Source organism: Tachypleus tridentatus, chromosome 12 (genome assembly GCF_004210375.1).
Source record: "Tachypleus tridentatus isolate NWPU-2018 chromosome 12, ASM421037v1, whole genome shotgun sequence".
Classification (NCBI taxonomy): domain Eukaryota; kingdom Metazoa; phylum Arthropoda; class Merostomata; order Xiphosura; family Limulidae; genus Tachypleus; species Tachypleus tridentatus.
Window position 1 is genome coordinate 22,419,022 of NC_134836.1, and position 14,849 is coordinate 22,433,870.

At 33.7% G+C, this 14,849-nt stretch overlaps 1 protein-coding gene across 4 annotated transcripts in view; it reads left to right on the forward strand.

Moving 5' to 3' along the window:
* Positions 1-293: 293 nt before the first annotated feature.
* The window catches only part of LOC143235158 (D-2-hydroxyglutarate dehydrogenase, mitochondrial-like), a 62,265-nt gene continuing 47,709 nt past the window's right edge, over positions 294-14,849 (forward strand). Inside the window, exons 1-3 of one of the 4 annotated variants that reach the window (XM_076473041.1) lie at positions 294-745; positions 2,002-2,375; positions 8,045-8,242. In XM_076473041.1, coding sequence (XP_076329156.1) covers positions 2,039-2,375; positions 8,045-8,242 — 535 coding nt within the window. In that variant the 5' untranslated portion in view covers positions 294-745; positions 2,002-2,038. Of the gene's footprint in view, positions 746-818; positions 1,005-1,237; positions 1,323-1,512; positions 1,532-2,001; positions 2,376-8,044; positions 8,243-14,849 lie in introns of those variants that run through there. The other 3 variants (XM_076473037.1, XM_076473038.1, XM_076473040.1) reach the window with 3 other exon arrangements.

Genomic DNA, 14,849 nt, shown 5'->3' on the forward strand with positions numbered 1-14,849 from the left:
CTGAAAAGTATGGGAAAGAGTGGGTAGGGGACCCTGGAGACATCCATTGAATTCTTCTATCTCATAATGAGACATTTTAGTATGTCGTATAAACGTACTGAAATAACTGTATCACAGAGTTAACATTTCCCGCCAGTATATATTTCTGTAAGCTAAATTTTCAACGTTAAATTAAACGATAATGAAAGATAGAGAAAAATCAACAGCTATTGTATTATGGTTTCAAAATATAGAGAACTATGAAACTTTAATATATGTTTGTGTTTTTCTTTAGCAAAGTCACATTGGGCTATGTGCTGTGTCCACCGAGGGGAATTGAATTCCTGTTTTTAGCGGTGTAAATCCGTAGGTCTATCAGTGCCCCAGCGGTAGACATATTTTAATATAAACTATATATATATAATGTAATCTCCATATTTCTTTTGAGACACATTTCTTAGACACAGGGAGTTTATTCTTTTAAATCCTTTTTATGACGCTTCATAAAATTAGGTTATTTTTAAGGTTTACAAAAATACAACATTTTTAAGATGAACGAGATTGATAATTCTCTGCAGTTTATGAGCATGTGACGACAGCGTTTGAGAGTGGGGTATCAAAACTAGTGCTCAATCTTATCACTTCAGTGTGTTTTTTTTTCCCCAGGAGCATGTCAGTTGACTTTTAATACAAAACCGGATATCGATATTTGTATGAACAGAGTACCGAAGCCTTTGCGTTAAATACAAATAAAAGAATAAAATCGGTAGGTTTGTGTTTATAACTGACATGTTGATTGATTAGAATGACCTTTTGGGTCTAAGGGCATAACTTCGTGTGTTGGCCTTAATACAACCTAAAATCCAACACGCAAATTTGTATTTAATTTTAACAATTAGCGTGTGAACAGTTTTTGTAGGATTATTTCTGCTAGGAACCTACTTACTAATATAGTAACGAAAAAAATAATTTGTGTGTGTGTAATTTTCCATTAAAATAAGTAAAGTTCGTAAGACTATTAAGAGGTATGTTTTAACTTAACATAGAGAAAAATGGGAATTAGATTTTAAATTCTACATAACATCAGATTATAGTGTAAAAACAGAATATTCATGAGATTGTTTCGAAATAAAAGATACCTAGTACATGAATTCGCTTCATATCTTAATCCATATCCAGGGATACTGTTTCAAGCATCCTAATGCGTCAGCTATATAATCTAATAATAACTGGATGTCTGAAACAGTTGTATTTTTTCCTTAATTATGCCACCATGTAGCTGTAGTTTAGTAAACACAGTGATCACAAAATACCATTAATTAAAGAGAGAAAAGAGTGGGCTTGTAAGAAAGTATTAAATATATTACATTAAATAATGTTATTTAAATAATTAAATAATTAATATATTATATTAATTATATTAAATTATATTAAATTTAATATTATATTAAATAATGATTTCAAAGTTTTAACAACTTGAGATATAAAATAGAAAAGGATTCAAAGAGAAATAGCAACTGTCTAGAGCAGAGGTTCTCAAAATTTTTGGAAGGTAAACATTCAAAAGCCCCCATTTACACTTGACTGAAAATTAATGTAGAATAACTATGATTTTAAAGAAATGCTAGCAATATAAGACAGTTTATGTACATATTATTTTAGTTATTTTGTAACTATAAAACACTTGATTACACAAAGAAAAATAGTAAAATGAATGATCAGGTGTGGTTGGTATATCCAGACTGTAAATTCAAGGATTTATGGTTCAAGTTTTGCTGCAAAAAAACGTGCTTTGTATTTTGAGAATGTAGATCTGCTAAAGCGATGGTCAAATCTGACCAATCAGTTAGAGCAAGTTACTTAAGGGTATTGCTGACTAACTGCCCTCACATTACATTCGAGTAAGTAATACTGTATGTTGTTCTTGACAAGGAGTTGTGTTGAGCTTTACTTTTGTAATACTAATACTGAATTAAAAGTTTTTTCTGCTGTAGTTGAAACTTTGTTTTTTATTGTTTTTAGCTGATTGATTGATAGTGGAACAATTCTTCTGCCAGTTATGTTATACAAGGTGCTGTTAATACCAAGAGTGCTTCCTTATGAAACTTGTAAACCACATTTTAAGTACTTGAATTTATTATTTGCTAGTGAGCTTTCCAAAATGAACAGTATTTCAGTGAATAGAAAATCCCTCAAAACTCATAATCATGGTACTTTGACTCACTCAGGCGTGGAACTTACATCTAAACAGTATTCTCGGTTAAAACGAGGACCTTTCACAGAACTTTCATCCAAAGATTTAGAATTCTTTCAGAGACTGTTAGGTCAAGAAAAGGTTTTGGCAGATGTAGAAGAACTAGATGGTTATAATACAGACTGGATGAAAATGTTTCGAGGTATTTGAGATTACAGTATTATATTTATGAACAAAGATTTATTTATTTCATGTTTAGAATATAGAATAAAGTTTATTATATCATTGTTAATTAATTTATACTGAGTTATAACAATACAAATTAAAAGGTGTTAATATATAGTAATTAGATTTGAAATATTACTATTTTTACAACTTTTAATCTTGGTTTTCTAAACATAATATTCTAAGGTTAGTGGGTTTCTTTTACCAATTTTTTGTATAAACAGAATTAAATAGAAAAATTTTGAGCTCAGCTACACACACTAGTGGAACTAAATTTTAAGAATATATTTTTTCAAATATTTCTTTCCTTACATCTCAAAATGTCAAAAGCTGCTTTTTTGACTTCTGTTTGGAATGGGTAAGGCTTTGAAGATCTGCATTGTCAGTTTATTTATAGTTGGACAATTAATGGAACTTGCTAATCAATTAGTTATTGCATTTGATTAGTTAATTATTTTCACATTGTTATGGATTTAATTATAGTTTAGGTTAATCATTTATTTTTTTAAGTAACTTCAAAGAAGATGTGATTAGAGACTACTTTATTGAAATTAGCACCAACTATTTGGTTGAAAGTTTTTGAGTTAAAAAGTAACTTTTTTTTAAACAATTGAGTAAAACAGTTAAATAATTTATTTTTCTGAATTTAAGAATTTAAATTAAAAAAAGCTAACTTCCTTTAGTTATATTTCAGTTACTGGTTATCTTCTTTGTCTGGTAATGTACAATGTAAATGAGAACATGATAATAAGAGGAAACAGAGTAATCAACTATTAAAAAAGGAAAAGCAACTCATTGAAACCACTTAGGGTGTTTGCTTTGACATTCTATGATTTATCTATTTATGACTATTTTAGATTTTTTATGCATCATTGTTGTGAATACTATCGGCTTCATGTCTTTTATGATTATAGATCATATCACTTTTATAAAAGATATAATCTGATTGAAGTGTTCAATATTTTTTAGGTTCACTGATTTACCTTTGAGTAGGAGCTGCAAAATAGTTGAAAATCCACAGTTTTTTTCCCAATCATTTTAACGTTATTAGCACTAGGGAAACAAAGGATGAGCTCAGAGATCTAGTTGAAAGCAGTGGCTGTGATGTAATATGAATTACCAAAAGTTGGTTAGATTTTTTTCAGAAATGATAATAGGGATTATTTGGAAATCAAGGTATTAAATTATTTAAAGTGATATTAAGTGAAAGAGTGGTGTGACTCTCGATACAATGGATGAACTACAGAATTGAAGACAAACAGTGACTATCAATAGGTTGATTCTATATGGGTTACAATCAGGGATTCAGTGGTAGAACATTTTTTGTTTGTTGTTACATGTTTCTTGAACATACAGATGGGACAGTAAAAATTGTGTTATTACTAATAAGAAAGTCATTTGGAGAATTCTAAGTTTAGAACATTAATGGGATTGTATGGAGCCATATAGTGAGGGAGAAATTTCTTAAGTTTTCTGTACTAAATGGTCATTGGAACAAGAAGGTGGATTTCCTATCAAATTTGCTGTTAACCATGAATGGGGTATAGTTGAATGAGATGAAGTAGCAGAATGCTCAGGGAAGGAGCAGTCATTTTGCCTAATTGTGTTTGATATTTTGCTTTGGGTAAAAAAAAATTAATTTAATGCCTAATTTACAGGGTCAGATTTGAGAATTTTATAAAGTAAATTACTTTTAACTTTAAATAGACATATTTCTGAAAAAAAAAAAAAAAGAAAAGGAGAGATAAAATCTGATTGACTTACTGAAGACATTAAAGAGAAACCAAGAATAAATGATGTCAAGTTTAAGATATTTAAGTTAATAGATAGGTTAGAATATTTACAGAAATATGTAGGAAGAGTTAGGGTTTGGTTTAAAAGGATATTAAGAAATTGGATTGTATGCCTATATACATTAATTTTCCTTTCCTGTCTGTTTTAAGCCTTTTAAGCTTAAGCTGAAAATTAAATTATTTTAACCAGTTAACTCTCTTTCACACTTTTAAACATTTACATGCAACATGAATGATATAATCCTTAACCCTTTCTTGGTGGTTTTGTAGGTCAAAAAATCATGTCATCATGTTTATTGACTTGCATTCAAAATTTATTGAACTACTATTTTACACATTTATGGCAATAAGTTTGGAATCAAATTGTAAATCATAATTCAAACTTTATTGTTGTATATGGGTTAATTTCTTAGCTTAAAAGTCAATATTAAAAGAACCCACACAAATAAAGATTTTAGTGAGTTACATGGGATGTTGAATATAGTAGTGGTTAAACTTAGATGTTTGTGATTTCAAAATACTAAGTCTATGGTTCCATACAAATTAGGAACTCAGCTTTCCAATATTAAGAAGCTAAAATATAAAATAAGAATCTCAGAACTTTTATTTTTGTTGAGATATGGCATATGTACTGAATCAAACACAGTGGCTCCGTTCAACTTTTTCCATTTTCGAAATGGTTCCTCATATACGCTTACTACAATCTATAACATATGAATAACCAGTTGAAAGCCCAGAATGTCTCCCTAGTGGTTTTTATCAGCTATTTTAATCTGTGAAAAGGCTACTGTGTTTTTACAATTTAAGATTTTAAGGAGATGGGTTGTGTTTTCAGTCTGTTCAAAGTTTTGTACTTTATTATACTTAAATATAGCTTAGTTAGTGAGCTTAATAAATTGTAGTGGAACTCTGTGGTATTAGTATAGTTACATATGGTTTTTTTTATTGTTCACCTGTGTGTATAAAATAATTTTGTTTCATATCCTTCATGTGTGAAATTTTAAAAGGTCTAGCAACCTATGCCCGGTAACAACTGAATTCAAAGGTCATAGCTGAAAGAGATAATTGTTTGCTTTACTTTTTTATTTATTTATTCTATATTTTAACACTCCTACGAAAAGTGGGGCCTAATAGGCCCCAGAGCAACTGAAGGTTATTAATATTAGGCTAATAATTTTGTATTTAAATGAAATTGCCATTTAAATCCATTAATAAATGGATTAACGAGATTCCCACTGTCCCTATCTACTATCTAGAGAAACAACAGCCAGGGAGCGGGCTTGGAGAAATCAGGACTAGAAGCGTCTTTTTTTAGGTGGGGTGTTAAGAAAAATAAGTGTCATCATTTATTTCTAAATAGTAATAATTTATATATATATATGTAAGGTATAATAATTTAAATATTTCTCTATAATACAAAGTATTAGACCACTAAAACACAGCCAAGACTAGTTCAGTTTTTTATTATTGGATACAGTAACATGAGTGCACATGTACTGCATCAGTGCAAATTTTGTATGTTAGCTAGGCATTACTAGAAGGTCAGTATAATAAAAAATAAGAAAAATATATATATATATATAATGTTATGGGATTTAAATTATTTAGAGCCCATTGGGAAATGGTTGTACATTATAGATGATGGTTTTGATAACATTGCATTTAATGATACCATTCATAAATGAAATCTAGAGTACAGAAGAAAATTGAGAAATGCAGTCCACATACAATCAAATAACAGTAACCCTTCAATTATAATACATATGTATGTTTAGAAACTGATATAAGGGTGAAGAAAGTGCAAGGGAATGAGTTGTACAAACATACACAACATTAATAAATAACATCACAATCGTGAAATAAACCCTTGTAATACACTTTTAATTTATGCCACACAGATGTCCATATAATTTTAAAATGAACCTTTTGGAAATGAATACATATACAGTGAATCATATTAACAGTGCAAAAACACAACATAAACCATGCAATCACAGTATTAAATTTATCATTTTAAATAGATAAAAAATATGTCTTTAACCATAAAAAATCATCCTTTACCACTGATATTCATAATTACAAAACAAATCAAAATTATAAAATAAGGATGTGAAATTAAAACAGGAATAAAAAGATAAGAAAGAAACAGTTATGTATTGTGTGTGTGCAAAAGATTGCAATTGATTATTTTCTGGGCTATCAGGTGTTGTTGTAAAGTACAATGTATACACTAAATTGTATGATTACCTCTTGATAACCTGTAACTGTGACAGCTTGAATTATGTGTAATTTCTAGCATGTCAAAGATTTTTCACTACTGATAATTATAACTAGAAATTGAAAATATCAGTTGACAGGGTGTTACAACTCTTATTTTCTGAGCTATCATACAGTACAATGCAAGCACTAGGTTTTTTCATTGTTGTTTATTTCATAAACTAGAACGGTTATGGTATTGAAAAGGCATTGTAATCCTAGCTTTCTGAGCCAATATATGAATTTTCTGATGCAAAACTTCACCCAGAATTTTAATAAAATTTATCCTCTGATTTAACTAGGTGTGAAAAATTCTATGGAGCATGCCACTTGATTCTCACTAGATGAATCTCCATAAAGATGTATGGTTCATACATGCAGTGATGGAACTGTATTTCTTTTGAATGTAAGATGATACACTGTATTAATGAGTATTAATTTATGATGGAGGGGAATTTTAGATAAGAGGTCTTAGCTTGGCTGAATTATAGCAGTAATTACATACTGTGTCATGCTTGAAAAGAGTATTCAAGTGCTCCAGAAGATGAAAACACTACTCCTGTTAACACTTTTCAAGGCTGAGCCAGTTTCAACAAAGAAATATGATTCGATCATAAAATGTCTCATCTGAGGGAGTAACACCACTATATATTAATATTGACAGATCTCTTTGCACCTTCTGTGAGTACATTATGTTCTGAACCCCAAGGAAACCTTTTTAAAGTTTATATTCCTAAAAGTTCCTCTGACTTCAAGAAGGTCAAGATGGTATGGATTTCTAGACAATGCAAGTTACTACTGGATTTAGATTACCTGGTACAATATCACCACCAGAATCACTACCAGTGTAGTAATTCAAACAAGATATGTAGCTCTTGAACCGTGCTTTATATGCTATAAATAAAGGGGTGTCAATGGCTCCTGTTGGAGTAACCATTATCAAAGCCATTGAGCTGAAAATTACTTAAGAAGATTGAAACATTATTCTTTACTTTAAGTTTTAATACCCATACCAGCTGTCTTGAGAATACAGGTGTGCTTTTGGTTGGATTTCTGACATTGTGCAATCCAAAACTTCTTTCTCGTTCAGATGTGATGTGGTACTTTTTGTAGATCCTAAAGTGTTGAACTCAGTATAATTTTAATTTTCTTTGAACTGTTGAGCTGGAATGTAAGCTAATGGTTATAATCCAGTTAGCTTTTGCTACACATGTCATGAAGGTAATTTTAAATTGATTTATTTCAGGAAGCTTTTGGCCATGTTATACTTCAGGTTATTCCATGCGACTTTTAATACTACATCAGTAGCAAAAGAAAAAAAATATAATTTTGTTATTTTTATCAGAGCAAAAATTTGTTTACAATTGTGATGTATTGTTAACTCAAAATGTAAAATAAATTTCATTTATATAAGTTAAGAAATAATCTTTTTTAATGAGCATGTAGAATATAGAATTAACAAGTTCAACACAAACAGTTAATGTATCTGCTATAAGTTAAATGTAGAAAAGAATAAACTGTAAATATATATGTAATTATTTATAAAGAGATGAAATGATAATAGATTTTCACCAAGTAAAATATAACATCTTAATAGGATCCAGTTCTTTGGTATTACGACCAAAGACTACTGATGAAGTATCAGAAATATTAAAGTACTGTAACAAGCACAAGTTGGCAGTTTGTCCACAAGGAGGGAACACAGGGTTAGTAGGAGGGAGTGTGCCAGTTTTTGATGAAATAATTTTATCCACTACCCTTATGAATAATATTCTAACAATGGATGAACTAAGTGGTAAGTTTTTTTTATAATGTTATTGTACATATCAGTTAATCTATGAATAAACACATTAGATGTGCTAATAAATTAGTGAATATATATTCATATGTATTTCTACATATTCTATGAAGTTGTTCAAGGGGGTTGAGATTTTTAACGTATCAATATATGCATGTTGTTATTTCAGATTATGGAACAAACCTTTGTAACCACTTACTAGTAATTGAATATGGAATTAAAATTTATGATTAAAAATAAAATAAAAATTTGAAATCTGACAGCATAGAAATATCATTTGTAGATGTGAGGGAAATATCTGTGACACTTAGGAAATAATTTCTATTATACGAATTATGATAAATATATGAATAACTAACAGTTTTAGAAAGTATGAAAAGTTAATGAAACAACATAAAAAACAATGTATGAATCAAACCACACAAATTTAGCATTATAATATGTGTATGTGTATCTTAAGTATGTGTGTCTTAATTTGTTTTAATATACTTTATTTTTATTATTAAAAAACACTTTCAAGTATTTTCCATGATAATTGTCATGTGCAAAAGAAAACATGGTACAGTAACTCCATATCATCACATATTAATGTTTCTAAAATAACAAGGTATACCCATAAAATATTGCATTTGGTCATGAAAGAATAGTGAAACATTTATTATTAGCTTGTCATGAATAACTTGAGAAGTATGTTAAATATTGTATTATGGTTAAACCCAAAACTTATTAAATGATGTTTAGTATAATTTTACAACAAAAGTTAAGCTTAACAGGAAAACAGATCTTACCACACTTTGAGGCTATAGAAGTCCATTATTCAGGTATATTAATATCAACAGAAATTTATAAGTATCCACAATATGCAACAGATCTGTTTGTGCTAAGTAGAGAATCATTTTGAACACAGGCAGCAAGGAGGAAAAGAAACAAACCTAAGTTGAATGAATAGGCACAAAATTTTATTTGTACAAATATACTGTGTTTGGAAACTGTTTAGCTATATAAAGATGCCAGTAATTCAATGTAGCTGGAGAACATACTTGCATGAAGCGAAGACAGAAATAGAAGTGATGTGACACTTTTAAGTTAAACAAGATCCTTAGTAATAATTCCTGTTATATATTCATTGAAGATAAACTCTCCAATTCTTTCTAATGTGCACAAGTGTCTGTATTACCAAATGAAACAAATTCAGCCTGGCTCCAGAAAGGACGACTCAAAAATTGTAAGTGTAAAGTAAGTGTAAACTGACCTTTATGGAATCTTTGCCTAGAAAATTGTTTGTTTACAAGAATGCATGGAGAGGACACCTGAATACAATTTTAGAAATATATCCATGAATATAGCTTACTAAAGTTTTATTTTTCAGTAACAGTGGAAGGTTAGAATGTAGCAATTTCTTTTGCTCTTATTGTATGATGAAAGAGTTAGGATTTTCAAGATAACATCACATAGTAGCATTTATTAAGTATTTGCAACAATTTCTATGAAGAAAAAGACCATTGGTCTCAGAAATCTCGAATGGAAAAAACAGTTGGTGTGTTTATTTTTATGAATTGGTGAAACTTAAATTATATGTAATGTTAAACCAAAATGTTTGCATACAGAAAATGTATATTCAAAGTGCATATGTAGATAATGAGATTATTGCACACCTATAAAACTGATTCTCATTTTTAAATTTTTTTAAAAAGGATTCAGTTGTCACTTAAGCTACATTTTTGCTGTAATTTGCTTTTTTTGTATGCTTAATTAGTTTTTAGTTTTAAACCATGTTTATATACCTTTTAGGGTTAACTTAGTTTTGAAATTCAAATGCAATATTTCACCCCCTCACTTATACTGCCTTCTGTAAGTGCAGATTTTTACTAACAATTAACCTTGATACTCCCACCTACTGTCACGTATTCACAACATACATCTGCATGATATCATGCTGCAACACACCAAAAATAGGAGTACAACATAACTTCTCCTGTCACTTATGCCCTCTCTTCTGTGCAGCCCTTAATAACGTTTCTTGATTGGCAGTCTGTCAGGACATAAATATACTTGTAGCTTTCAGACACAGTTTTTAGTTAATTTATCAAGTTTACTGTTTATTGACCATATATATATTGTTCTCTCTGTATTTTTTTTTAATTTTTATAATTTGATAAATTCTGTTCAAATTTTTCATCCTCAGTCAGCTGCACTAGTTTTGCACTCGTAATTCCACATGATATCTACCACAGCTACTGTAACTACTATAGCTTTTTTTTTGACAACTTCAGCAGCATCTGAGCAAGCTTTAACTGCTCAGGAGGTAACATTCTGGTACTTAGAGGTTGGCTTCTTTATGCACCCCTCGGTGTGGATTCTTGTGCGTGGTGAGGGGACCTCCCAGGGAAGGGTTTGTTCTTTCTGGCTACCTCCTCTGGGATCTAAACATCCACCCACGTGTTTGCCGTGCATGGCAACCTGTGAAGAGGAGGAGAGGATCCTGGTGGTTGAGGGGTCCAACCCTAACACACCACTTTGGCTTTGAATTCCTGTAGAGCGGGCAGCCTTTGGGTGGCCCCTGGATCAATCGGCTGGTCCACTTGGGCTAGAGTCAACCAAGTACCAGTGTTGGAAGTTCTCAATGGGTGTTGTGGACATTGTGTCTGATGCTGGTGTTTGGGTATAGTGCTCACGAAACCCTGGCGTTGCTGCATTGTCCTTGCATGACTTTGTAGTGCGTCCCCTTGTAGGGCTCCATGGTGGGTGGGGTCAGTGGGTACTGAACTTTTTTCTTTTTCCTATGGATCCTCCAAAAAATTTAAATAAAATAGTGAAAAAAACATTCAATAGTTAAATGACCACGTCTTGAAGACTCTGAGCAGCAATCTTCAACATCTGTAACACACATACCTCATTTTCTTATATTACACCCTCTTCCAGAAAAACCTTTAGGGCAAATGTCCCCTTTTTTATTCAGAAGGGACTAGAGGGACTTGCTGGCTCTCAAAGTCGGTAAAAAAGCTTTGATCTGGAGACATATTTGTTGAAACATCCACATCCCAACACAGTAAACTCCTCTTGAATTCAAAGGCAATTGGGATGTACCTATAGAGGTATATTTGTGTGGTTTGATTCATATATTGTTTTTTTATGTTGTTTCATTAACTTCTACACCCATCTATGTTCCTCCCATACATTCCAACAAACCCCAAGATCCACATTCTTTGGTTTCAAATACAGGCATTTCTTCAGATACATTTTTTTCTCCCACTCCAAGATGCAAAACAATCATTCCTTTGTGTCCTCAGTCACTGGAATCCCCTTCCAACAATAAAGATCTGCCCAATCAACCCAGGGCAGGATCCATGGAGGTGGATATACCTCCTTCAAATAAGGACAATAAGGAAAAGGACGTGGTTGTAAACAGAAGGGTTCTCCAGCCACTTTGCCTACCTGTCATTAAAAATGGCCACTTTGATACAATGGTCTGTCGAGGTTTACGTTCTAATATGGATGACATCAAAACACTGATTGCTTCCTACCATCCTGTATGTCTTTCCTTACAAGAAACATTTCTGAAAACTGCCGATACAGTCACCTTTCAGCAGTTTTCTCTGTACAGAAATGACAGGCTGTGTGATGAACAAGTACATGAAGGGGTGGCACTGTTGGTTGATCAGCATGTGCCCACCCTGTCTTTGTCACTCAACACGCCCTTGGAGGCTGTAGCCATCTGTGTTTCCTTGGGTCATACCATCACTGTTTGTTCTTTCTACCTGTCACCTGTCATTGAACAGTTGCTGTCTCCCTTTCTAATCCTGGGGGGACTTTAATGGACATCATCCCCTCTGGGGAAGTGCTGATATTGATAGGAGCGGTCACTCCATAGAGCATATACTCTCTGATCACAACCTCTTTCTTTTCAATATTGGTTCCTCTACTTATTTTCATGTACCTAGTTAGTCTTTTACTGCTATTGATCTCTCAATTTGTATCCCTTCATTATTCTCCCATTTTTCATGGAGGGTTGACAATAATCCACTAGGCAGTGATCATTTTCCTATACTTTTGAGAGAGACTGGCCGTGGTCGATGCCACCCTATCCGTGTGCCTTGGTGGAAGTTGGATCATGCAGACTGGTCCACTTTCACTACTCTCGCAGAACTTGCTCCTGCCATCGTCTGTCAGCCATCAATAGACAACTGTGTGGCAGCAGTAACTGACTGTATTATTCAAGCAGCTGCTCTTTGTGTTTCTAAAACCTCAACACGTTTTCCACGATATCCTCCTCTGTGGTGGAATCCTACTTGCCACATGGCATGGAAGGCTCAATAACAGGCCTGGGATACTTTCCGTAAATATCCCACACTATCAAACCGCATAGCTTTCCAACGGGCCCGTGCACATGCTAGGTGGGTAAGACGTCAAAGCCAAAAAGGAATCTTGGATTAAGTTCACAACTAGCATATCTTCTACCACTAGTTCCAAGGTCATATGGGACAGGGTTTGAAAGGTCAGTGGGCACTACAATTCTGTCCCCCTCTCGATCTTACTCTCTGATGGTCAGGAGGTGGCTGATGTCTGGAGCATCACTGATACTCTAGGTGAAAGGTTTTTGCCAGATATCTAGCATTTCTGCTTGTTCCTCCACCTTCTTGGCCATCAAGACTCGGGCAGAGCGTTCACCTCTTTCCTTTTGAACTGACTGTCTTTTTTGACTATAATTGTCCCTTTACACTGGTGGAACTGAAAATGGCCCTTCATCGGTCAGGCAGTACATCTGTTGGACCTGATGATGTACACTATGACATGTTGCGCTATCTCTCTCCTGCTTTTCTTGATATTCTTCTAATTGTTTTTAACCAGATCTGGCAGGAGAATGTTTTCTTAATGCCTGGCGCCAGGCTATTATCTTACCTTTCTCTAAGCCTGGGAAAGATCCCAAGATTCCTTCAAACTACTGTCCAATTGCTTTGACGAGCTGTCTCTGTAAGACATTAGAGAGGATGGTTAATGTTCGTCTTGTTTGGTTCCTCGAATCAAACAACTTCCTCTGCCCACCCAGTATGGGTTCCGGCGACAACACTCCACCACGGACCACCTAATTCGACTTGAAACATCAATCAGAGAAGCCTTTCTCAAATGACAAGATCTTGTATTCTTTGACATTGAGAAGGCTTATGACACAACATGGAGGTATGGCGTTTGCGAGACCTCCATTCATATGGGTTACGTGGCCATTTACCCACGTTTATTAAAAAAATTTTAATGGACAGGAGATTCCAAGTTCGTGTGGGTTCGACACTTTCCCGTTCTTTTGTGCAGGAACTTAGAGTCCCTCAGGGCTGTGTTTTGAGTATCACACTTTTCAGTATAAAGATTAATGCTATCACTGAACAACTCCCTCTCACTGTTGCAAGCGGGCTCTATGTCGATGACTTTCACATCTCATGTCAGTTGTCAAGCATGAGATATATTGAGAGGCAACTACAAACTGCCCTCAATCGTATACTGAAGTGGACCACTGCGAGCGACTTTAATTTCTCTCTCTCTAAAACTGTTTGCATGCACTTTTGCCACCAACGGGGTATTCACCCTGATCCTGACTTCCATATTGGTGAAGTTTCGCTGCCAGTGGTCCCTGAGACCAGGTTCTTGGGGCTTATTTCTGACTGTAAGCTGACCTTTATACCTTTATACTTAAAGTAGCTACAGATCAAATGCACAAGAGCACTAAACATCCTCCATGTCCTCTCTACCATTAGTTGGGGAGCAGATCAATGTTCTATGTTAAAGATATATCATGCTATAATTCGATCAAGTTCGACTATGGATCAATGGTCTATGGCTCTGCCAGACCTCAGCCTTAAAGATGCTGGACCCCATTCATTATCAAGAACTTCGACTCTGCACTGGGGCTTTCCGCACCTCCCCAGTTCAAAGCTTATATGTAGAATCTCATGAACCTTCTTTGCATTTTCGCCGTTTGCAACTGTCTTTACTATATTCTTCAAAACTTGTTCCTTATTAAAGCATTCCACATGGAGATAGGTTTTCCTTCCTCAGTTGGCCATACTTTTCAGAAAAGATGATCTGCAATTGCTCCTTTTGGTCTTTGCATCCAGATGCAATTGGATGAACTGGGTCTGTCCTTGGATAACATTGCAGAATTCACTGGTCAGCCCATCCCACCATGGCTTATTACAGTCCCCAAATGTGATCTTTCTTTAAGTCATCTGAGAAAGGCAGATACTCCCAATTGGAAGTACCGTCTTTTATTTACTGAACGTCTTTCGAACAATCTTTCCATCCAATTTATACAGATGGTTCCGAATCAGGTAACTCTGTGGGCTCTGCCATGGTTTGTTGCGGTTCTGTGGTTGCACGCAGAATCCCCTCTACAGCTTCTGTGTTCACTTCTGAACTGTACGCCATATCTCTTGCTCTGGATCATATTGAAGCTAAGCAGTACTCCAACTGCACTATTTATACTGGCTTGCTTTGGTCTCTACTGGCCCTGGAATCGCTTCACGTTGGCTCACACCCTGTTCTTGCTGATAGTCAAAACCGACTGGCCCATTTCTCATTACCTTCTTCTTCTTTTCAGTTTTTTCTGGATACC